Consider the following 24686-nt stretch of genomic DNA (forward strand, 5'->3'; position numbering starts at 1 on the left):
AGTTATAATTTAATCTCTACTTGATTGCACCCAAATTGTCCCTTAAAAAAAACATTTATAGGATTCATATAATCTTCAATAGATACAGATATTAATAAGTACTATAAGTCTTCCTAACAATGAGTAAGACATGCAGAATCTAGGCTGGGACGGTATAACCGTATATACCATATACTGGGGTATTTGGAAATGGCCACAGGATGGTGTTTAGAAACTGTCAATACCAGTCCAAATAGGTACTATATTTGTTGAAGATGATATGAATCCCATAAATTAAAAAGGGAACATTTTTAGGTCATGGTTTGTCATGTTTTCTATGTAGCTACAGATATTCATAGGCTATAGTAGTACATTGCCTAATTCTACTATTATTTGACAGCTTATCTGCCAGGTTAGGGTAGATGCCCACGCAGTGGAGCGCATATGATATTGAGTTGCAGTGACATTTTGTTTACATAGCCAGCTAACAAATGGATTGTTTTGTCCTTTTTCTACCGACGCAATTAATTTGGAAACTGTCCCAGCTTCGTAAGTAATCAGCTAACTTTGTAGTTGGTCTGTCAGGCAAGAAAACGAGTTGGAGGCAACATTGTGCTTTGCTCGCGACACTGTCACTTACTTGATAGTCTCACTTCTTCTCTACAAAGACAACCAGCTATGACCATCAAAATAGATTAAGAATTATTCTAAACCTGTTTGGCACTTTGTCATCATTGTAATATTTTACTTTCAACATCCTAAATAAACAGTAGTTGATGTGTTGAATCTGTAAACCGTTGTGCCACATACTTTGACTTCTTACCATCTATATAAGGTAATCTGAACATGGGTCTTGAAGTGGTTGTACCCTATATTGCCTTTGTGGTTATAATCTGACCCATCTATGAACATATTCATGAACGTCTTTTTTTTTGTACTCTATATCCTGTCTAACATGCATATGTAAAACATGAATTGAGAAACAATCTGACCACCAAGGTCTTCGTAAAATAATTTGGATTGATTTGAAAGTGCTGTATAGCATCATGATACTGTTTATTTTGTGTGTGTGTGTGGAATGGGAGGCGTGTAACTGTATCACACAATTTATTATGGAAACCTCTAATAGGAGATTTATTAGGAAGAGAGTATGAGTATGTTGAGAAAAGGAAGTGATGTTCCCAGCCACAATTGTATCTGTTTTGTTGCTCTGCGCTCCCTCTGTTAGTCTGTTCCTCTAGGTCAGTGAAAGTGAGGGAAGTGATGAGAACTCAGGGCTCAACAGCAAAGGCAAGGAGGAAGAGGAGATAGAGATGTGGGGTAGGAGGAAGAGGCTCCCTCTCAGGTGTGTTATGTTTCCATAGTGTCTGCCCCAAGTCAGACCACAGCCTGGGCCTCAAGTGACAGCAGCAGGGATTTTGGAGTTGTTTTAAAAAGTTGTAGGAGTCTGACTTTTAAAATGTTTTACACTTAATCTGCTTTTTTAAAACACCAACCTGTCCGCCACCACATCCAATTCACAGAATTGTCAGAGTAGGCTACTATTTCTACATTGTGTAAAGCCTAGTCTGTATGAAATCAGTTGTTTGCATTTTTATGTTGTTACAGAAGTAAGAATCTTTGTCAATAAAATTGCCTACTTTGTGTGGGTGCATTCAATTTTTTTTCTCTGGATCTTTCTTTATCTAATACTCTTAAGTACTATTTGTACATTTTGTGCCACTTTGTAGGATGGGTCCTTGTTTCAAGAAGTTTCATGGCATGTTGTAGGCTAAATGCAAACACTTCAGTGACAGTGTGACATGAATATTTGTTCGTGAAATTGTGTACTTTTTAAAATAGTCTTCTATCTAATACTTGTTGCCTTCACTGAATTGTTGTCAAAGTAATCTACTATTTCTACATTTGACAGGCCTGGTCTGTACTAAATCTTATTGAGAGAGGTTATCTATATTTTGAAAGGGTCTCTGAATAGTTGTTTACATTGTGTGTGTGTGTGTGTGTAGTATATATATGTATATCACACACACATACAAATACACACACACACACACACACACACACACGTATATATATATGTGTGTATATATATATATATATATATATACGTGTATACATATATACGTGTACGTGTATACATATATACGTGTATACATATATACGTGCATATATGTATGTGTGTATGTGTGTGTGTGTGTGTATATACACACACACACACACACACACACACACACACACACACACACACACACACACACACACACACACACACGTGTGTATATATATATATATATATATATGTGTGTATAATATATTATACCTGGTACATTTTTGGTGAGTAATTTAGTCAGATTTGCTGCATTAAGTTTGACAGTGAGGGTCTTTACACAATGGAACACAAAATTAGTGTAATTGACATGAATCTGGTGTCATATTAAAGAAGAGGTTATGCTCTTGAAAACTAAGTTCACTTGTAATTATTATTTGTTTTTGCGCCATGTCTGTTTTGTTTGAAATGTGTGAGAAAATGAGCTTTATCTTGAAAATGTTCAGTAATCTACAGCAGCATCCTAGAATTCTATTGGGGTCTAAAGGGTTAAGTAAATATCTGCAGTCAACTTGTGCAGTACCTTCGGAGATGAAACAATCGCATTCAGTGGCGACCCATCATTCAGGGCAGAGCCCTACCTGTGTTTTGAGCCCCACATTTTTAGCTAAAAAAAACAGGGCTAACCTGTTTTGCATGTTATTTTGGCATTAATTTGTGTCACATATCAGTTTGCAAACGATGTAATAAAAGAAATTGAGTTAATAAAGCCGCATACTAACATGGACTCTTGTTGCTTTTTTGAGTAATGCAGCTCCAAAATGCAGGTGTTTCAATCTAGCTCTGTGCTTTCTGTGGTGGTGGGGCAGCCATCAGAATATATGGAGCGTAGGTGTTGGTAATGTTCTCTAGTTTCGCCATGATTAGCTCAGTATTCTGTCACTCGTGGGGACAGTACATCATCGCCAAGTCTAAGGGTAGACCTCAAATTCAAGTCCCTGGGTGCTGCCATAGTTACAATAGAAGTGCCCATCCAAGAAGGCGCAAGGGCATTGGCCACAGATAAAATGGTGTCAAATCACATATCAACAGTTGCTTTGATTGGACTGATCATGTCAGCATCATTATTTCAAAATCTTAGCTTGCCGTTAGCATCATGAATCAAGTAAACAATCTACTGGCAAATTATTTTTAATCCTTGTCATATGAAGTGAAATTATAGACAAAACTTATCGGTGCTCTTTGGACACACACGTCCGGATCCAGAATTCTATATAATGCCACGGGTCTGGGTCGGCTCTGATATGATATGATTGTCATGGGTCTCCAGTATTTGTAATTTTTAACTGTCTTATCCGTAAAAGGCCGTACAGAGATGAACACTACTTCTGCAGTGGAGAGAGAATATTACAATTTATGCTGCTGCTCTTGCATGAGAGTGGAGCCTCCTTTAACCTATGAATCACATTTACTGAATTAGTCTTCCATCTCCTCCTAACTTTTGCAACACGTGGAGCGGGGCTCTTCAGCCTATTGCCACTTTGATGACTTATGATTGGCCAACAACAAGCAACACACGCCACGCTCCATCTTGTGAAAAGTAAGAACAGCAGCATTAATTATGCATTTTCTCTCTCTCTCTCCCTACTGCAGCAGTCGCGTTAGGATCTGTACAGACCGTTCCGGACAAGTCCGGTATAGTTTATATATACCCGAGACCGTGACAATCATAGCAGATCTGACCTTGACCAATGACATTTATTTCGAATTCTGGATCCGGACCCACTTGGGTCCTGGATCGGGTCTCTGGTATTCAGATACAGGTGGATCTGTACCGGCAGTTGGAACCTCTACTGTGAAAAGGAAAGTAGAGTAAAGAAAAGTAGAGTACAGTATATTCTACTAAACTATACCGTACTGAACTGTTCTCTGCTGTGCTGCGATGTGTTTTCCAGACTTGTGAAACACGAGAATGACTTTCATATCCATAATTATACATTTCTGTGTAGTACAGGCCATGGACCTATGGTGTAATTCCCTTACCGGGTGTAAATCCATTTCACTTACTATAGTTCAATAACAAATCTCTACAGACATCTTTGAATCTTAAATCGGAGCTTTTGGAAAACATGTTTACTGTAATTCCATTACCAAAGCTTGCATTTGCACAGTTCTTTCATTACACTTTTTTTTTTAAATTGTATTTTTTGGTTGAAATTGTTTAAAGTAGTCCTTGTGCATAGAGTAATATGGTTTGTTAAACTTTGAAATCAGTGGTTTTTGTTTGGCATATATTTTAAAGTGAAAAAACAGTCAAAGCGTAATTCCGTTACTGTGGAAATTGCCCTCAACTACAGTTTTTTTAGAGATTATTCCAGGTCGTTTATCTAAATGGCATCAGGGTTGTATGTAAGAGAAGACCGTTTTAGTCTGCAATGCTCCCTTCTCACACTGGCACCACAACATTTAACAAAAAATACTCAACAATCAATAGTGCAGAGTGTGACTATGAACCAGAGACCTAAGAGACCGTTAAGGAAGGATTTCATTGCTGGACACAGAAGACCATGGGTTGTGTACCAAATGTCACTCTACTCCCTATATAGTGCACTACTTTTGACAAGAGTCCTATGTTCTGGTCAAAAGTACTGCACACCAGTACCAGTCAAAAGTTTGGGCACACCTACTCATTCAAGGGTTTTTCTTTATTTTGACTATGTTCTACATTGTAGAATAATAGTGAAGACATCACAACTATGAAATAACACATATGGGATCATGTAGTAACCAAAAAAGTGTTAAACAATCCAAATATATTATATATTTGAGATTCTGCAAATAGCCACCCTTTGGCTTGATGACAGCTTTGCACACTCTTAGTATGCTCTCAACCAGCTTCATGAGGATTGCTTTTCCAACAGTCTTGAAGGAGTTTCCACATATGCTAAGCACTTGTTGGCTGCTTTTCCTTCACTCTGCGGTCCAACTCAACCCAAACCATCTGGGTTGAGGTCAGGTGATTGTGGAGGCCAGGTAATCTGATGCAGCACTCCAACACTCTCCTTGGTCAATTAGCCCTTACACAGCCTGGATGTGTGTCTTGGGTCATTGTCCTGTTGAAAAACAAATGATAGTGGGACAAAGCGCAAACCAAATGGGATAGCGTATCGCTGCAGAATCCTGTGTTAGCCATGCTTTTTATGTGTGCCTTGAATTCTAAAAAAATCACAGACAGTGTCACCAGCAAAGCACCCCCACACCATCCCACCACCACCTCTGTGTTTCACGGTGGGAACCACGTGTGCAGAGATAATCCATGCACCTACTCTGCGTCTCACAAAGACATGGCAGTTGAGAACCAAACATCTTAAATTTGGACTCGTCAGACCAAAAGACAGATTTCCACAGTCTAATGTACATTGCTCATGTTTCTTGGCCCAAGCAAGTCTCTTCTTATTATTGGTGTCCTTTAGTAGTGGTTTCTTTGCAGCAATTCAACCCTGAAGGCCTGATTCGTGGAGTATCCTCTGAACTGTTGATGCTGAGATGTCTGTGAAGCATTTATTTGGGCTGCTATCTGAGGTGCAGTTAACTAATGAACCTTATCCTCTTCAGCAGAGGTAACTTTGGGTCTTCCTTTCCTGTGTTGGTCCTCATGAGAGCCGGTGTCGTCATAGTGCTTGATGATTTTTGTGTCTGCATTTGAAGAAACTTTCAAAGTTCCTGAAATGTTCCGCATTGACTGACCTTTGGCTTAAATTAATGATGGACTGTTGTTTCTCTTTGCTTATTTGAGCTGTTCTTGCCATAATATGGACTTAGCCCTATTTGGTAAAAGACCATCTTCTATATACCATCCATACCTTTTCAAAACACAATTGATTTGGCTCAAACGCATTAAGGAAAGAAGTTAAACAAATTAACTTTTAACAAGGCACACCTGTTTATTGAAATGCATTCCAGGTGACTACCTCATGAAGCTGTTTGGGAGAATGTCAAGTGTGTGCAAAGCTGTCATCAAGGCAAATGTTGGCTATTTGCAGAATAAATAAAGGTGAAATTTGCAGAATCTCAAATATAAAATATAATTTGATTTAACTTTTTTGGTTACTACATGATTCAATGTGTTATTTCATAGTTTTGATGTCTTCACTATTATTCTACAATGTAGAAAATACTAAAATATTCTGTAAAACCCTTGAATGAGTAGGTGTATGAAAACTATTGACTGGTACTGTATATAGGGAATAGGTTGCCATTTGGGAGGCATACACATCTACATTCTCTCCACCAGACAGAGACGGTGCAGCATTATCCACTGTTCTGTTGGACAATAAATGGAAATTCGTCATACAAAACCAGAGATTTGAGGACTTTTTTGCCCTAATGAGTTTGGAACAGCAAAACCTATGCCTAATTGCTATTTTTCTATCTGTTCATGTTATTTGGTAGCCTGGAATCCATGCTGTAAAACAGAGCATGTCTGTTTTGGATTTTAAGCTAGTTGTTCTCCAATCACAAGAATCCCTCAGGTCAGAAGTGAGATCCTTGCTTCAATACTCACACTAAAACAGTGTGGAAACATTGCATATACATTTTGACTTGTTAAAGGATGCATCATCATGGTTTTTCTACTTTCTCCATTAATTTATCCTGATTTCCCCTTTTTATTTGCACCTAAACTCTTCTTATTGTGTATCTGGCACTAAACCGATTGGACCAATGTCTGCTGTGAGGGCTGGATGGTTTGGGCCTGGCTAGTAGTTGTCATAGCATCCCTGTGTCCAGTTTTGGCTGCCTGAAAGCTGCTGTAACTGCTGAGAACTGAGAAGGGCAAATGGTTTACAGTGGTGTCTGCCAGCCCATAGAGGCCCACTAGCCTTACTCTAATCCTCTTATGCTGCCCGTCTTTGTCCTCTGGGGGGTAGGTCTCCGTCTACAGGCTGCTAATGTACTTTATCTGAGAGAACATTATCCCCTCAGACAGCCTTGACAGAAATGAGACAAGATCAATTGCAAATAATTTCGGTCCCTCGAGCTTTGACTCCAGCCGCTCTAGGTTGAGTCTTGAAGGGAAATCCGTGTCATGTCTGGCAGAGTGAGACTACTGTCCCTCCTTTCTCTCATCCCACCATCTATTTTCGCTCCATCTATTTTTGCTCCATCTCTACATCAGCAATTCCAAGGCAACACAATTATGCTGAGACTCGCTTTAAAGACTTGAAAGACTCGCTGCCAAAAAAAACCCATTGTTTTCAACGCTTAACAAACCATACAACTCTATGCAATGACTACTTTGAATAATTTACACAGTAAATAAATACACGCATGGAAAACCGCATTAAAATGGAATTGCACCCATCTCTCTCTGATCGTCAATGATCTGTCTAAATTGGAGGTGGCGGTGCAAGCTGTACTGTGGTCCCTCCTTCCTGTACTCACTGTGTAGCCATCAAACACAATGATTGCCTGTGTTTGGCGTGCTAGTGTTGGGTAAAATATTGATTTCCTGTCCATTTTTTCCCTGGCTCCGTCATTCATAACCCAATAATAACAATAGCAAGGGATATTGCTATTTTATTATTGGGTTTTGTTTAGAATGACGGAGCCAGGGAAAGTGGACAGGAAATCAATAAGCCATGGGGTGTGTAGTCACATGACCAAACAGGAAGCAGCAGAGGTGGTGGCATAAAGCCATGCAACGTGACTGAATGTTTGGGACAGCAAGTGTGACGTGCACATTTTAAATTCTGAGGCAGTGGCATACACCCAGTAGTCTAGTGTGACTGTGTGATATTAAACGGATTACTTCGATGAAACCAGGATTGTGTTCATTTGGTACCAAATGTAAGAGAACTGACAGGGAGAGACTACTACCTTGGACTTGTCTAATAAGAAATGCTCATTTTCATCTTACATTTCAAAATGTTTTTCTACAAGCGTACCTTAATAAACATGACCAGTGGCGATTTTAGCATGTAAATCTTGGTGGGGCAAACTAAAGAAATACATGTTTTAGATCGATGCCAGCAAAGCCACACCACAACACTTAACAATACATGAATTGCACTGTAACGGTGACAAACAGTGCCCACAAACCTGTTAGGGCCTACAAAAAGTTGTCCCCACAGCAGAGTTCTCTGCTACACCTGGCTCTCAGCGGAGCCTTGTCTGGCAGTGAAACAGTTCATTCAGCCTCATTTACTGCCTTTTAAAAAACACAGCTGATATGGCTGACTTGCTTAAACAAATGTATTTTCTACTGACAATTGAAAATGTACAAACTATAGCATAAGGGGACGACGAGCGGATAAGAGGCCATCTGTAATTTAGATTAAGACATTAATGAGCGAGCTAGGATGGACGTAGTCAATAACTATTTGTTCAGCACTTTCGAAATGTACAGCAACAGAACTAAGAACCTGGGCCATTCCTACAGTAATTATCCCTGTACACCAAGGGAGAACGGGACTAAGAACCTGGGCCATTCCTACAGTAATTATCCCTGTACACCAAGGGAGAAAGGGACTAAGAACCTGGGCCATTCCTACAGTAATTATCCCTGTACACCAAGGGAGAAAGGGACTAAGAACCTGGGCCATTCCTACAGTAATTATCCCTGTACACCAAGGGAGAAAGGGACATATAAGCAGACAATGAACTCTTACAATAGTCAATGATTACATTTCTCTAAAACAGGCTATAGGCTACATGTGTACTACCAAGTCAGCAGTAGGCTGAATTAGGAGGGGAAAAGGGACCAAAAGATTAGGGTGAGGCATGTGGGCTACTAACAGCTGACATACACTTAGTATTACTTTCTCAGCTACAGTATACATATCTCCTTGGCATATTACATAATTTATGCTGCAGAATACAATACATTTTTGGACTCACCTTGCTGTGTTCACTTGAACCGGAAGTTGTTTTGAGCGTGGCAGAAGTCATGCTGGATTGACAGCATGGCCAATGTTGAATGTTTTATCCTTTTAAGCTTGGAAAAGAAACCCTTACACCCAGACTTGGACCAGACACCCACTCCACTGAATAGCAGGCTAGTAATTGCTTTGCAATGCTTGCAGTGAGCCACTGATTCCTTCAAACTACTCTTTGTTGAATTTGTGATTTCCAACTTGTGTAATTGTTGTCCAGTGGCCGATCACTGATACATTTTGTCGTAGTGTCCCCATGAGTGACAGAACACTGAGCCAATCATGACTCAAGTAGAGAACATTTACAAACCCCTAAGCTCTATATTTTCCGCTGGCTACCCCACCACCACAGAAATCACTGAACTAGGCCGAAACACCTGCATTTTGGCGCTGCCTTACTCAAGAAAGCAAAAGAGACCCTGTTTTGTATGCGGCTTTATTAACTCAAATATTTGTAACCTTTTTTTTAATTTCTTTTTTTACATTGTTTGCAAACTGATGTGACACTTACTAATGCCCAAGTAACATCCCCACCTGCCCTGAATGACGGGTCGCCACTGAACATGACCCATGTTGTAACATCTGACCTTTTTCTCCCTGGCATCTTCAGGAGCCAACAGACCTGGTGATGAACGGTGACTCAGGTGCTGGGGTGGTGACTGTCCTCCCGCCCACCACCGCCCCCCACAAGGAGCGCTACTTTGACCGTGTGGATGAAAGCAGCCTAGAGTACCGGCGTGAGAGAAACATGGCTCCAGACCTCAGACAGGATTTCAACATGATGGAGCAGAGGAAGAGGGTCTCCATGATCCTGCAGAGCCCGGTAGGACTGGCTATCATACACACGCATGCAAATGCACGTTCTCACAAACCCACACACACTCAGTAGGAAGTACTACTCCTTTTCTATCTTATGTCTTAATGTAATGTCACCAACATAAGAACACCTTTTGTTACTTCAAATTGAATAGCCTTTTTGTGTAGGGCTGTATCACCCTCTCCACTATCACATGGTATAACCACTTAACATTGATCAACAGTTTATCTGTCTCTCTCGAACACACTACTGTTCCCTCAACGCTCAGTTTAAGCCCAGTATATACACGTATAAAAGCTAAATATTTATACATCAGCCCTTATAGAGCTGGGAAAAAGACTGTCTTTATTATGCTGTGCAGTGTGGATGGATCAGGGTCTAGGGATAGGCAGAGAGCCATAAGGCCTCCGTACTCTAGTCCGAATGAGTTTATATGGGTCAGAGAGGAGATGAGCTCTTTCGGGCAGCAATGACACGCACATACACATGCACAAAGTGTGCCCACACCGACAGCAGCTGAGAGGGTAACACAAGGGTAGAGTTCATGATATTCTCCCCTAGGTTCTCGTTTATGTCAGGGACAGTATGAAATATACAGGACCAATGTGAGGAGCATATTATTTTTTAGTTTTCTCTCATAGCTGCTGTTGGGACAGGGGGAATGTTTAGTACAGTAATTGCTAGTCAGCGCTTCTGTAATATACTACACTATTTCTACGAACATTGTTTCAGTTTGGAGTTCCTCTGTCTCCTCTTTGCAATGCGGCAGTCAACAGGCACTTCTGACTTACTTGTGACATTGTCAAGCAGCGACAGTGAGAGGACATGTGTAGACATAATGTAGAGGCCCTTTTAATTCAGATCACACTTGATTTAAGAGTAACCATGGATCCTGTAATAGATGAACTAACAATAGCCATCCAGTGACAGTGTATTGGCGCGTTCTGTCCTGCCCTGCCCTGACCCTTCATCATCTGTCTGTGTGAATGTCAACTCTGTGGCGGTTGTAGTGTATTGACCCATATGTGTGCAGTGACGCGTCCTGACCCTTCAATGTCTGTCTCCGACTATGTGACTCTCTGACTGTGTGTCTGTCTCTGTCTTTCTGTCTGTCTGTTACTGACTGTGTTACTGTCTACTTTACTCCCCAGGCGTTTTGTGATGAGCTGGATACGATGATCCATGACCAGCTGAAGAGGGGAAAGACCCCCACCAGCCTGTTGGCCCTGCAGCAGATAGCTGACTTCATGACCACCACTATCCCCACCATGTACCCTGCAGCGCCACAGGGAGGCATGGCTGCACTCAACATGAGTGAGTAATATAGAGTAGAATCCTGTCCTGTGTCTTCAGTTCTTACCACTATGATTACTTTTTAAATACTTTTGAAGTAAGTAGACTGTCTGGGGGTACTCAGAGGTTTGGGATACTTTTTAATCGAATGTAAACTCAGCAAAAAACTACAAAAAAAGAAACGTCCATTTTTCGGGACCCTGTCTATCAAAGATAATTCGTAAAAATCCAAATAACTTCACAGATCTTCATTGTAAAGGGTTTAAACACTGTTTCCCATGCTTGTTCAATGAACCATAAACAATTATTGAACATGCACCCGTGGAACGGTCGTTAAGACACGAAAAACTTAGACTGTAGGCAATTAAGGTCACAGTTATGAAAACTTAGGCCACTAAAGAGGCCTTTCTACTGACTATGAAAAACATTATTCTTTGTTAACCGAGGTAAGTGAAATTGTTCCTGTCTCTCTTTTTCTCAATGCAATTTGTTTTATTGGCATGATGTAACAATGTACATATTGCCAAAGCGTCTCCCTCTCTCCCTCTCTAGGTCTGGGTATGGTAACTCCAGTGAATGACCTGCGTGGATCTGACTCTATCTCCTATGAGAAAGGAGAGAAACTGCTTCGTTGTAAGCTAGCTGCCTTCTACCGCCTGACAGACCTCTTTGGCTGGTCCCAGCTCATCTACAACCACTTAACCGTAAGAGAAGCTTATACTTTAGGCATCTTACCCCTCTAGTAATACTGTATATCACTGAAGCTGTCTTGTAGTCAGTAGGAAACACCTGAAGTAGTATGTAAGGACAGGATCTTTTTTCCCCCACTGCAGTATAATGTAGTGCTTGCTTAGCACATTTTACCAGCATATTTTCGGAAAGCTCGTTATGGAAATGTAGGGTTGGCTAGATTAGTAAGATTAGCTGAGTAAGCGTTATATAGATGAACCATCAAATGAATGAAAATACTAACTACTGCATTATTGTATGTACAGTTGAAGTCGAAAGTCTACATAAACCTTAGTCATATCTATTAAACTCAGTTTTTCACAATTCCTGACATTTAATCCTTGTAAAAATTCCCTGTCCTGGGTCAGTTAGGATCACCACTTTATTTTAAGAATGTGAAATGGCAGAATAATAGTAGAGCGAAGGATTTATTTCAGCTTTTATTTCTTTCATCACATTCCCAGTGGTTCAGAAGTTTACCTAACCTCAATTAGTGTTTGTTAGCATTGCCTTTAAATGGTTTAACCTGGGTAAAATGCTTCAGGTAGCCTTCAACAAGCTTTCCAGAATAAGTTAGGTGAATTTTGGCCCATTCCTCCTGACAGAGCTGGTGTAACTGAGTCAGGTTTGTAGGTCTCCTTGCTCGCACAAGCTTTTTCAGTTCTGCCCACAAATGTTCTATTGGATTGAGGTCAGGGCTTTGTGATGGGTACTCCAGTACCTTGACAACTTTGGAAGTATGCTTAGGGTCATTGTCCATTTGAAGACCCTCAAGGTACTAAACGATATCATAACTGCCATCGATAAAAGACAGTACTGTGCAGCCGTCTTCATCGACCTTGCCAAGGCTTTCAACTCTGTCAATCACCATATTCTTATCGGCAGACTCAGGAGCCTCGGTTTCTCTGACTGCCTTGCCTGGTTCACCAACTACTTTGCAGACAGAGTTCAGTGTGTCAAATCGGAGGGCATGCTGTCCGGTCCTCTGGCAATCTCTATGGGGGTGCCACAGGGTTCAATTCTCGGGCCGACTCTTTTCTCTGTATATATCAATCATGTTGCTCTTGCTGCGGGCGATTCCCTGATCCACCTCTACGCAGACGACACCATTCTGTATACTTCCGGCCCGTCCTTGGACACTGCTATCTAACCTCCAAACGAGTTTCAATGCCATACAACACTCCTTCCGTGGCCTCCAACTGCTCTTAAACGCTAGTAAAACCAAATGCATGCTTTTCAACCGTTCGCTGCCTGCACCCGACTAGCATCACCACCCTGGATGGTTCCGACCTAGAATATGTGGACATATATAAGTACCTAGGTGTCTGGCTAGATTGTAAACTCTCCTTCCAGACTCATATCAAACATCTCCAATCTAAAATCAAAACTAGAGTCGGCTTTCTATTCCGCAACAAAGCCTCCTTCACTCACACCCATTCCTCCATGCAGATCTCCTCTAGAGCAGTGATGTTTTGGGGCTGTTGCTGGACAACACGGACTTTCAACTCCCTCCAAAGATTTTCTATGGGGTTGAGATCTGGAGACTGGCTAGGCCACTCCAGGACCTTGAAATGCTTCTTACGAAGCCACTCCTTCATTGCCCGGGTGGTGTGTTTGGGATCATTGTCATGCTGAAAGACCCAGCCACATTTCATCTTCAATGCCCTTGCTGATGGAAGGAGGTTTTCACTCAAAATCTCATGATACATGACCCCATTCATTCTTTCCTTTACACGGATCAGTCGTCCTGGTCCCTTTGCAGAACAACAGCCCCAAAGCATGATGTTTAGACCCCCATGCTTCACACTAGGTATGGTGTTCTTTGGATGTAACTCAGCATTCTTTGCCCTCCAAACACGACGAGTTGAGTTTTTCCCAAAAAGTTCTATTTTGGTTTCATCTGACCATATGACATTCTCCCAATCTTCTTCTGGATCTTCCAAATGCTCTCTAGCAAACTTCAGACGGGCCTGGACATGTACTGGCTTATTCAGGGGCACATGTCTTGCACTGCAGGATTTGAGTCCCTGGCGGTGTAGTTACTGATGGTAGGCTTTGTTACTTTGGTCCCAGCTCTCTGCAGGTCATTCAATAGGTCTCCCCGTGTGGTTCTGGGATTTTTGCTCACTGTTCTTGTGATCATTTTGACCCCACGGTGTGAGATCTTGCGTGGAGCCCCAGATCTTGTATGTCTTCCATTTCCTAATAATTGCTCCCACAGTTGATTTCTTCAAACCAAGCTGCTTACCTATTGCAGTTTCAGTCTTCCCAGCCTGGTGCAGGTCTACAATTTTGTTTCTGGTGTCCTTTGACAGCTCTTTGGTTTTGGCCATAGTGGAGTTTGGAGTGTGACTGTTGGAGGTTGTGGACAGGTGTCTTTTATACTGTTAACAAGTTCAAACAGGTGCCATTAATACAGGTAACGAGTGGAGGACAGAGGAGCCTCTTAAAGAAGTTGTTTCAGGTCTGTGAGAGCCAGAAATCTTGCTTGTTTGTAGGTGACCAAATACTTATTTTCCACCATAATTTGCTAATAAATTCATAAAATATCCTACAATATGATTTTCTGGATTTTGTTTCCTCATTTTGTCAGTCATAGTTGAAGTGTACCTATGATGATAAATTACAGGCCTCATATTTTCAAGTGAGAGAACTTGCAATTGGTGACTCAATACTTTTTTGCCCCACTGTATGTGAGCGGAATGACAGCTGCGTGGTCCCATGGTGTTTATACTTGCGTGCTATTGTTTGTCCAGATGAACCTTCAGGCGTTTGGAAATTGCTCCCAAAGATGAACCAGACTTGTGGAGGTCTAAAAAAAATTGGGCTGAGGTCTTGGCTGATTACTTTTGACTTTTACATGATGTCAAGCAAAGAGGCACTGAGGTTGAAGGTAGACCTTGAAAAACATCCACAGGTACACCTCCAATTGACTCAAATTATGTCAATTAGCCTATCAGAAGCTTCTTTTTTCCATGACATCATTTTCTGGAATTTTCCAAGCTGTTAAAGGCACAGTCAACTTAGTGTATGTAAACTTCTGACCCACTGGAATTGTGATACAGTGAAATAATCTGTCTGTAAACAATTGTTGGAAAAATGACTTGTGTCATGCACAAAGTAGATGTCCTTAACCTTCTTGCCAAAACTATAGTTTGTTTACAAGAAATTTGTGGAGTGGTTGACAAACAAGTTTTTATGACTCCAACCTAAGTGTATGTAAATTCCGACTTCAACTGTATATGTGTGAGCCATTTGGGGTAATTCCTTAGGCCTGTTTGTTTGGTACTGAGTAACTTGTTAAGACCACCATCTGTTCTCTTCCAGGTCAGGGTGAATTCAGATCAGGAGAGGTTCATTATTGTCCCTTTTGGGCTTCTGTACAGTGAAGTCTCCGCCTCCAGTCTGGTAAGGTTCTTTCCCCAGTGCCTCTCACTCTTAACAGAGCTGCCTTCATAATGTATAATAACGCTGTGAACTAATAAAAAAAATGTACATCTGATGTTGTGCTAAATGCATTTTAAATTGATTTGTCATTTTACCTGCCTATTTTAATATAATATCTGGCTTTGGGATTCTGAATACATTACGTTTATCATCTTCCAACCATACTAGAGACATTAAGGTTGTTCCATCTCTGTCTAGTGTATACTGTAATCTGGAGATATAACACTTGTCTTGTTATATAATGACTCATAGATCCTTCAAGGCCGACGCTGCCGTCAACCCTTTTCCCTCTGCCTGTTTCATCTTTTTACATTGTTAATTTCACTGACAGGCAGTGTCACTGTAGCCTGGGTGCCATTTGTGCTGTCTTTCCAACTCCTATATCAAGTTTGGCTAGAGTTTGCAAGACCAAACAAATAGATCTGGGACTCAGGCTAGCATCGTAAGATAAGGGCATCAACTCACTTGTTTAACTGAATGATCCCAGATGTATTTTTAGTTAACTTTTAGATTGTTCATTTCTCTAGGCTTTCAGTCATAAGGCATTGACTCACCGCTGCCTGTCTGGTCCTATCCCATAGAGCTATGTAATAATGTATCCTGTCTATTTAATTCTGTGTCCCGTCCTAGGTGAAGATTAATATGCAAGGGGAGATTGTGGACCGGGGGAGCACCAATCTAGGGGTCAACCAGGCTGGCTTCACTCTCCACTCAGCCATCTATGCAGCCCGGCCAGACGTTAAGTGCATTGTGCGCGTCCACACACCGGCAGGAGCTGCAGTAAGAAATAAGCCCCCCACCCACCTGACAAGTTCCTAACTTCCTGTCTCTGCCCGGTTGCTACAGATCTATGGAACTTTAGCATTTTTATGCTCTTGTAAACTTTAAAGTATTAGGTACATCTATTTTAGCTCCTCATTCCATTGGTTAAAATTCTGCCCACCCGGTACATCAAGCGAGCTAGAACGAATATGAAATACTGCTGCTACCAAGTCAGCTGTTGTGGTGTAATTACAGTCTCTGTGTGTTGTGTTTCAGGTGTCGGCCATGAAATGATATCTGCTGCCCATCTCTCCAGAGGCCATGTCCCTATTGGTAAATAACTTGTCTTGTATTTCAGGTGTCGGCCATGAAGTGTGGCCTGTTACCCATCTCTCCAGAGGCCCTGACCCTGGGAGAGGTGGCTTACCATGACTACCACGGCATCATCATAGACAAAGAGGAGAACGTCCTCATACAGAAGAACCTGGGGCCAACCAGCAAGGTACCAGAAGAAGGGTTCAAAAGTATGGGGGCCAGGCTAGGGAGGGTTTGAGAATACATTTTCAAATCAAATTGTATTTGTCACATACACGTGGTTAGCAGATGTTAATGCGAGTGTAGCGAAATGCTTGTGCTTCTAGTTCCGACAATGCAGTAATAACCAACGAGTAATCTAACCTAACAATTCCACAACTACTACCTTATATACACACACACACACACAAGTATAAAGGGATAAAGAATATGTACATAAAGATACATGAATGAGTGATGGTACAGAACGGCATAGGCAAGATGCAGTAGATCGTATAGAGTACAGTATATACATATGAGATGAGTAATGGAGGGTCTATAAACATAAAGTGGCATAGTTTAAAGTGGCTAGTGATACATTTTTACATCAATTTCCATTATTAAAGTGGCTGGAGTTGAGTCAGTATGTTGGCAGCAGCCACTCAATGTTAGTGGTGGCTGTTTAACAGTCTGATGGCCTTGAGATAGAAGCTGTTTTTCCAGTCTCTTGGTCCCTGCTTTGATGCACCTGTACTGACCTCGCCTGCTGGATGACAGCGGGGTGAACAGGCTATCACTATCACGTTGTTGTCCTTGATGATCTTTATGGCCTTCCTGTGACATCGGGTGGTGTAGGTGTTCTGGAGGGCAGGTAGTTTGCCCCCGGTGATGCGTTGTGCACACCTCACTACCCTCTGGAGAGCCTTATGGTTGTGGGCAGAGCAGTTACCGTACCAGGTGGTGATACAGCCCGACAGGATGCTCTCGATCGTGTATCTGTAGAAGTTTGTGAGTGCTTTTGATGACAAGCCAAATTTCTTCAGCCTCCTGAGGTTGAAGAGGCGCTGCTGCGCCATCTTCACAACGCTGTCTGTGTGGGTGGAGCAATTCAGTTTATCCGTGATGTGTATGCCAAGGAGCTTAAAACTTACTACCCTCTCCACTACTGTCCCATCTGTGGATAGGGGGGTGCTCCCTCTGCTGTTTCCTGAAGTCCACAATCATCTCCTTTGTTTTGTTGACATTGAGTGTGAGGTTATTTTCCTGACACCACACTCCGAGGGCCCTCACCTCCTCCCTGTAGGCAGTCTCGTCGTTGTTGGTAATCAAACCTACCACTGTAGTGTCGTCCGCAAACTTGATGATTGAGTTGGAGGCGTGCATGGCCACGCAGTCGTGGGTGAACAGGGAGTACAGGAGAGGGCTCAGAACACACACTTGTGGGGCCCAGTGTTGAGGATCAGCGGGGTGGCGATTTTGTTTGCAAGCGTGCGTGCGTGCACACATTGTAATGGTTTTAACTTGAGGTTATTGTTTGTTAGGGGTGCCAGGTAGGTTGTGCCTACCAGAGAAAATATTGATTTCTCTATTTTGTTTGTGAGGGAATGAGTCTGGTCTGTCAAGTCGACACCAGTACAAAGGACTCATGTAAAAGTCAGTATGGAAATACACTTTTCATAAATCCTTAAAACATTGGAAATAACTTATTTTGCATTTGCAATTTTCGTCTGCGATGTCGTGACCGCTCGAGCCTGTGGATTTCTGAACATAACACGCCAACCAAATGGAGGTTTTTGGATATAAAAATTATCTTTGTCAAACAAAAGGAACATTTTATTGTGTAACTGGGAGTCTCGTGACTGCAAACATCCGAAGACCATCAAAGGTAAGCGATTCATTTTATTGCTTTTCTGACTTTCGTGACCAATCTACTTTGCTGCTAGTTGTTTGTAATGTTTTGTCTGCTGAGAGAGATGTCTTAACATACACTTGGATAGCTTTTGCTGTAAATCTGTTTTTAAATCTGACACGCCAGGTGGATTAACAACAAGCTAAACTGTGTTTTGCTATATTGCACTTGTGATTTCATGAAAATTTTATATTTTTAGGAATTTGAATTTGGCGCTCTGCAATTCAGCAGATGTTGACAAAATGATCCCGTTTAACGGGATGGATGCGCCAAGAAGTTAAGGATTGAGACTTCTTTGTCTGAGAAAGTTTAATCACTTTCCTCTTCAACGATATCCAGGACCTTGTAGCCATCAATCTCCTCCAATTCCTCAGCAGAGGGGAAACTGGCCGTAAGGCGTGAGACATGTCCTCTTTCAGCTCTCAGTAGTTCAGAGGACACATTTGCTACACCCGCCTATATAGTCCTTGCCATTTTGGGGGGAAAAAAACACTTTGTTTTTGCATTATTTAAACCAAATTGAACATGTTTCATTATTTATTTAAGGCTAATTTGATTTTTATTGATGTATTATATTAAGTTAAAATAATTGTTCATTCAGTATTGTTGTGATTGTCATTATTACAAATAAATAAATAAAAATTGGCTGATTTTAATCGCTAATGGCTTTTTTGGTCCTCCAATTATCTGTATCGGCGTTGAAAAATCATAGGTCGACCTCTCGTCCGAAGGTACCACGTTCATCTGGATAAACACCATTGGACCACACAGCCGTCATACCTTTCAGGTATGAGAGATGAACATACTTTGGTGTGAAAAGTGCAAAACAATCCCAGAACAACAGCAAAGGACCATATGAAGATGCTGGAGGAAACCGGTACAAAAGTATCTATATCCACAGTAAAGCGAGTCCTATATCGACCTGAAAGGCCACTCAGCAAGGAAGAAGCCAACGCTCCAAAACCGCCATTAAAAAAGCCAGACTATGATTTGCAACTGCACATGGGAACAAAGATTTTACTTTTTGGAGAAATGTCCTCTGGTCTGATGAAACAAAAATAGAACTGTTTGACCATAATGACCATCGTTTTGTTTGGAGGAAAACGGAGGAGGCTTGCAAGCCGAAGAACACCATCCCAACCGTGAAGCACGGGGGTGGCAGCATCATGTTGTGGGGGTGCTTTGCTGCAGGAGGGACTGCTGCACTTCACAAAATAGATGGCATCATGAGGCAGGAAAATTATGTGAATATATTGAAGCAACATCTCAAGACATCAGTCAGGAAGTTAAAGCTTGGTTGCAAATGGGTCTTCCAAATGGACAATGACCCCAAGAATACTTTCAAAGTTGTGGCAAAATGGCTGAAGGACAACTAAGTCAAGGTATTGGAGTGGCCATCACAAAGCCCTGACCTCAATCCCATAGAAAAGTTGTGGGCAAAACTGAAAAGGCATGTGCAAGCAAGGAGGCCTACAAACCTGACTCGGTTACACCAGCTCTATCAACTTATTGTGGGAAGCCTTTTGAAGGCTACCCAAAAAGTTTGACCCAAGTTAAACAATTTTAAGGGCAATGCTACCAAATACTAATTGAGGTTAGGTAAACTTCTGAACCACTGGGAATGTGATGAAAGGAATAAAAGCTGAAATAAATCCTTGTCTCTGCTATTATTCTGACATTTCACATTCTTAAAATAAAGTGGAGATCCTAACTGACCTAAGACAGGGAATTTTTAACACGGATCTAATGTCAGGAATTGTGAATAACTGAGTAAATGTATTTGGCTAAGGTGTATGTAAACGTCCGACTTCAACTGTACTTCTCCCCATCTCAGCTACTATTGTATCAATGTTTTTTGATCATGACCGTTTACAATCTAGGGTACTCCAAGCAGTTTAGTCATCTCAACTTGTTCAATTTCCACAAATTATTACAATATTTAGTTGAGGTTTGGTGTGCAGTGAGTTTTTTTTGTTCCAAATACAATGCTTTTAGTTTTATAAATATTTAGATCTAACTTATTCCTTGCCACCCACTCTGAAACTAACTGCAGCTCTTTAAGTGTTGCAGTCATTTCAGTTGCTGCAGTAGCTGACGTGTATAGTGTTGAGTCATCCGCATACACTCTGGTTTTGCTCAAAGTCAGTGGCATGTTGTTAGTTCAAAAATAAACAGCTACCCTGGGGAATTCCTGCTTCTACCTGGATTACATTTGAGAGGCTTCCATTTAAAGAACACCCCCTGTGTTCTGTTAGACAAGTAACTCTTTATCCACATTATAGCAGGGGGTGTAAAGCCATAACACACACGTTTTTCCAGCAGCAGACTATGATCGATAATGTCAAAAGCTGCACTGAAGTCTAACAAGACAGCCCCCACATTAATTTTATCATCAATTTCTCTCAGCCAATCAGTCATTTGTGTAAGTGCTGTGCTTGTTGAGTGTCCTTCCCTATAAGTATGCTGATATTCTGTTGTTAATTTGTTTACTGTGAATCTGGTCAAACACAATTTCTTCCAGAAGTTTACTACGGGTTGGTAACGGGCTGATTGGTTGGCTATTGGAGCCAGTAAAGGAGACTTTACTATTTTTGGGTAGGGGAATGACTAGCTTTCCTACAGGCCTGAGATCACACACTTTCTAGTTGGCTTAAATTGAAGATGTGGAAAAACAGTATTTTTCCATCCAGATTGTCAGACCATGGTGGCTTGTCATTGTTGATAGACAACAATAAAAAAAAATCACCTCCTTCACACTGACTTTACGGAATTCAAAAGTACAATTCTTGTCTCATAACTTGGTCCAATATACTTGGATGTGTAGTGTCAGCGTTTGTTGCTGGCATGTCGTCCCTAAGTTTGTTTATCTCGCCAATGGAACAAGTCATTAAGTAGTTGGCATTATCAGTTGCCTTTGATGAATGAGCCATCTGATTCAATGAATGATGGCGCCGAGTTGGCTTTTTCTCAAAGCTTTTTACTATCATTCTTTATAGAATTTTTTGTTTCATAGTATGGTTTATTTTTATTTAGTTTAGTCATGATTTATTAATTTGCAGTACAGTCAATCAGTTGGGCTGCCAGATTTATTTGCCATACCTTTTGCCTCAACCCTCTCAACCATACAATTGTTCAATTCTTCATCAATCCAAGGGGATTTAACAGTTTTTACAGTCATTTTCTTAATGGGTGCGTGCTTATTAGTAACTGGAATAAGACATTTCAGAAATGTGTCAATTGCAGCATCTGGTTGCTCCTCATTACACACTACAGACCAGTAAATATTCTTTACATTATCAACAACATATGAATCAGTCATACTTATTGTATGACCTCCGATACACTATATTAGGCCCAGCCTTTGGAACTTTGGTTTTCCTAGATATGGCTATTATATTGTGATCACTCCATCCTATGGATTTTGATACTGCTTTAAAGCAAATTTCTGCAGCACGAGTAAAGATGTGATCAATTCATGTTGATGATTTAATTCCTATGCAACCTGGTCGGTTGAGCTAGTCAATATTTAAATCATCCGGAAAATATATTCCATTGCCCTCTGTTGCTCTTCACTCAGACATTTAAATTTATGGGGGATTAGAGTTTGGAGATGTTGAGTCTGATGAAAATCAAGGATGTCACCTTGAAGTTGTAAGACTACAACCTCTGGAGATAAACCAGACGATGGAGGAAGGTTGGGTGTCAGAGGGAGGGCTAGCGCAGAACTTCCACATGTCAATAAGAGAGTAACTGGTTAGACCGCCTGTGGTCCAGACCGAGCATGCAGATTCCGAGGGCTCTGGCCCAAATCAACTCCATTATCTCCATTCACATCATCAGTATTCACATTATTATTTGCATTGTCAGAATGACCCTGTGTAATTCCCATTGACAGGTATGATATGAATGAGCACATTTTATTAGGTTGAATCCATTGTTTTAATTCCTTAACAATCTACACACAAGATTTGCTTTGGTTATTTCTAAATGTTTAGGGGTGCCATTTTTTTTATGTAATGGTTTTGTCTTGTGGTGGTTTGTTAGGGATGCCAGGTAGGTTGTGCCTACCAGAGGAAAATATTGATTTCTCCTTTTTGTTTGTGAGGGAATGAGTCAAGTCTACACCAATACAAAGGACTAATTTAAAAGTCAGTATGGAAATATACTTTTCATGAACCCTTAAAACATTGGAAATAACTTCAAAACAACTGTTCCTTTTGCGTTGGTTGTATTACCAAAGTAAATGATCAGTCAATTTAAGTCACAAAACAATAACAACCTTGGTTCACTGGTAAATGTCCATTACCTCGGTCATAAATAAAAAAGCCCAGCCCAGGTAAAGGAGTGCAGTGCACCCGAGTGACCTCAGTCACACAATTGTCTTTCCATTAAATGATGCGTGAAACCCATCTCCTTCATACAATCAGATTGCATTAAACTCCAGTTTCACACATAATAAAGAGTATCAAATCTCAGAAGTCTTCAACTACAACTGAATACATAAACCAACACGGTATAAATCACCCCAAAACAAATGCAGAAGTGGTGGTCAGTCAGACAATCCAATCCGCCCAACAGATCTCCAGCGGAGAAAGGTCAAGGAGAACAGCTGAGACCAACGTAGATCGGTAGTCCAACAATGGACATAAGTAGATCCGATACTGGTTGATCTTGCGACACAGATACAGTACAAACTTTTAAATACAACAAAACAACCGGGGTATGAACGACTTTCCAAGCTGAGTGTTGAACACTTCCTCTCTCGCCCAATATCACAACCCACTTTTGCACGGCTGATGCTGGCTATTTAATAGGGAATTAAAGCGGAAGCACCCCATTGGCAGGAGTAGCACTGGGACGGTTCAGACAAATTCAGGGCAGTCACAACATGGCTTAATCTGTCTGTGGAAACTGGCCCGACATGTCTGTGGTGAGAGAGTGGACAGTGTGTGTGGGTACACTGAGTTGTTTGGATGTTATTTGTCCTCTAGGTTCTTATCCTGAGAAACCATGGTCTGGTGTCTGTTGGGGAGACTGTGGAGGAAGCCTTCTACTATATCCACAACCTGGTCACTGCATGTGAGATCCAGGTAGGACAGTTTTCAGACCAAACTTGATTTCTGTGAGAATCTGCTCCAGGGCCTCTTCTCTGCGGCCGGTCTTGATCAATGATATATCATATTGTATTATTATAAAGAGGAGGTTATACTGTTACTCTCAGGCAAGATGCCAACTCTTTGAGCATTTGAAATCAAAGCACAACATATACCAAACACAATACTTCTGCATGTGACATGATTGTGTCTGTGACAGTCCCACACAAAGTAATTCAATGTGTTTGTGTGTGTGTCCAGGTGCGCACCCTAGCCAGTGCTGGAGGACCTGGTAACCTGGTGATGCTGGACCCTGCTAAGTACAAATCCCGGCCACGGTGCTCTGAGTATGTCGAGGGCTCCACACACCCGAAATGGCTGGTCGGGGAGCAGGAGTTTGAGGCTTACATGAGGATGCTGGATAACCTGGTAGGAATTCATCTATTAGTCTTGAGAGTAATGATACCTTTTCATAGACTGGTCCCAGATCTGTTTGTTGTCTTGCCATCTCCTATGGTCATTGCCAAATGTTGTTTGACCGTAGGAGTTGGTAAGACAGTACAAACAGATATGAGACTACCGGGATAACATTTTCTTACAGTCTTACGATTTTCATGTGAAATATAATTATTAATACTGTAGATTACTATCAACAATATTTGATATGCCTTGCTTTATCCCCTTTCATTAAAAAAACCTCTCTTTCTCTAGGGTTACAGGACAGGCTACCCCTACAGGTGCCCTGCCCTGCGAGACAAAGCTAAAAAGTTCAGCAGCGACATAGAGATGGCTCCCTCGGCCACGGGCTATTCCTATGCCGAGGACAGTGACTCGGGCGCTCGCTCCCCTCTCAAGCACAGCTTTCAGAGGCAGCAGCGTGACACGACCCGCTGGCCCAACTCGGGCCGGCCGGAAGAGGCCTACGAGGAAGGGCCCGACGGTGGCAGCCCCAAGTCGAAGACTAAGGTGTGGACGAACATTACACACGATCACGTCAAACCCTTGCTGCAGTCTCTCTCGTCCAGTGTCTGCGTGCCAAGCTGTATTACCAACTGCTTGGTCTGTGCCTACCTTATTGTTCATAGTTACAGTTCAGCTAGTTGATGACAGGGCAGCTGGTTGGCACTCTAAGGTTGGAGTGAAATGGATCCTGTGATCTATTTAGACCCTGTGATATAGCTACTTCTCCAGACAGCTCCAGTGTTTGGATGTATCTGAACAGTATTTAACTAATTCCCATTGTGGTAGTTTTGCTCTATTTTCCTCTCTCTAGCCAGTCCAAAGACCAGACTTTTAATAACTGCTTAAGAGATTTTATATATCCTGGTTCCCCCTTTTCATTCCCTTAAATGCACTTCTTTGTTCCTATAACTTACTGTCTGAA

At 41.5% G+C, this 24686-nt stretch overlaps 1 protein-coding gene across 7 annotated transcripts in view; it reads left to right on the top strand.

The window, feature by feature from the left end:
* The window catches only part of LOC135517588 (alpha-adducin-like), a 53564-nt gene that overhangs the window by 13218 nt on the left and 15660 nt on the right, over positions 1–24686 (top strand). For 5 of the 7 annotated variants that reach the window (XR_010452052.1, XM_064942029.1, XM_064942033.1 and 2 more), the window contains exons 2-10: positions 9569–9781; positions 10927–11089; positions 11621–11772; positions 15125–15205; positions 15875–16024; positions 16365–16508; positions 23201–23299; positions 23564–23731; positions 24014–24361. Coding sequence is in view for 6 of the 7 variants with exons in the window: in XM_064942029.1 (XP_064798101.1) it covers positions 9587–9781; positions 10927–11089; positions 11621–11772; positions 15125–15205; positions 15875–16024; positions 16365–16508; positions 23201–23299; positions 23564–23731; positions 24014–24361 (1500 nt within the window). In the remaining variant the exon portion in view is untranslated. The remainder of the gene's footprint in view (positions 1–9568; positions 9782–10926; positions 11090–11620; positions 11773–15124; positions 15206–15874; positions 16025–16364; positions 16509–23200; positions 23300–23563; positions 23732–24013; positions 24362–24686) is intronic. The other 2 variants (XM_064942030.1, XM_064942034.1) reach the window with 1 other exon arrangement.

Source organism: Oncorhynchus masou, chromosome 28 (genome assembly GCF_036934945.1).
Source record: "Oncorhynchus masou masou isolate Uvic2021 chromosome 28, UVic_Omas_1.1, whole genome shotgun sequence".
In the NCBI taxonomy this organism is placed as follows: domain Eukaryota; kingdom Metazoa; phylum Chordata; class Actinopteri; order Salmoniformes; family Salmonidae; genus Oncorhynchus; species Oncorhynchus masou.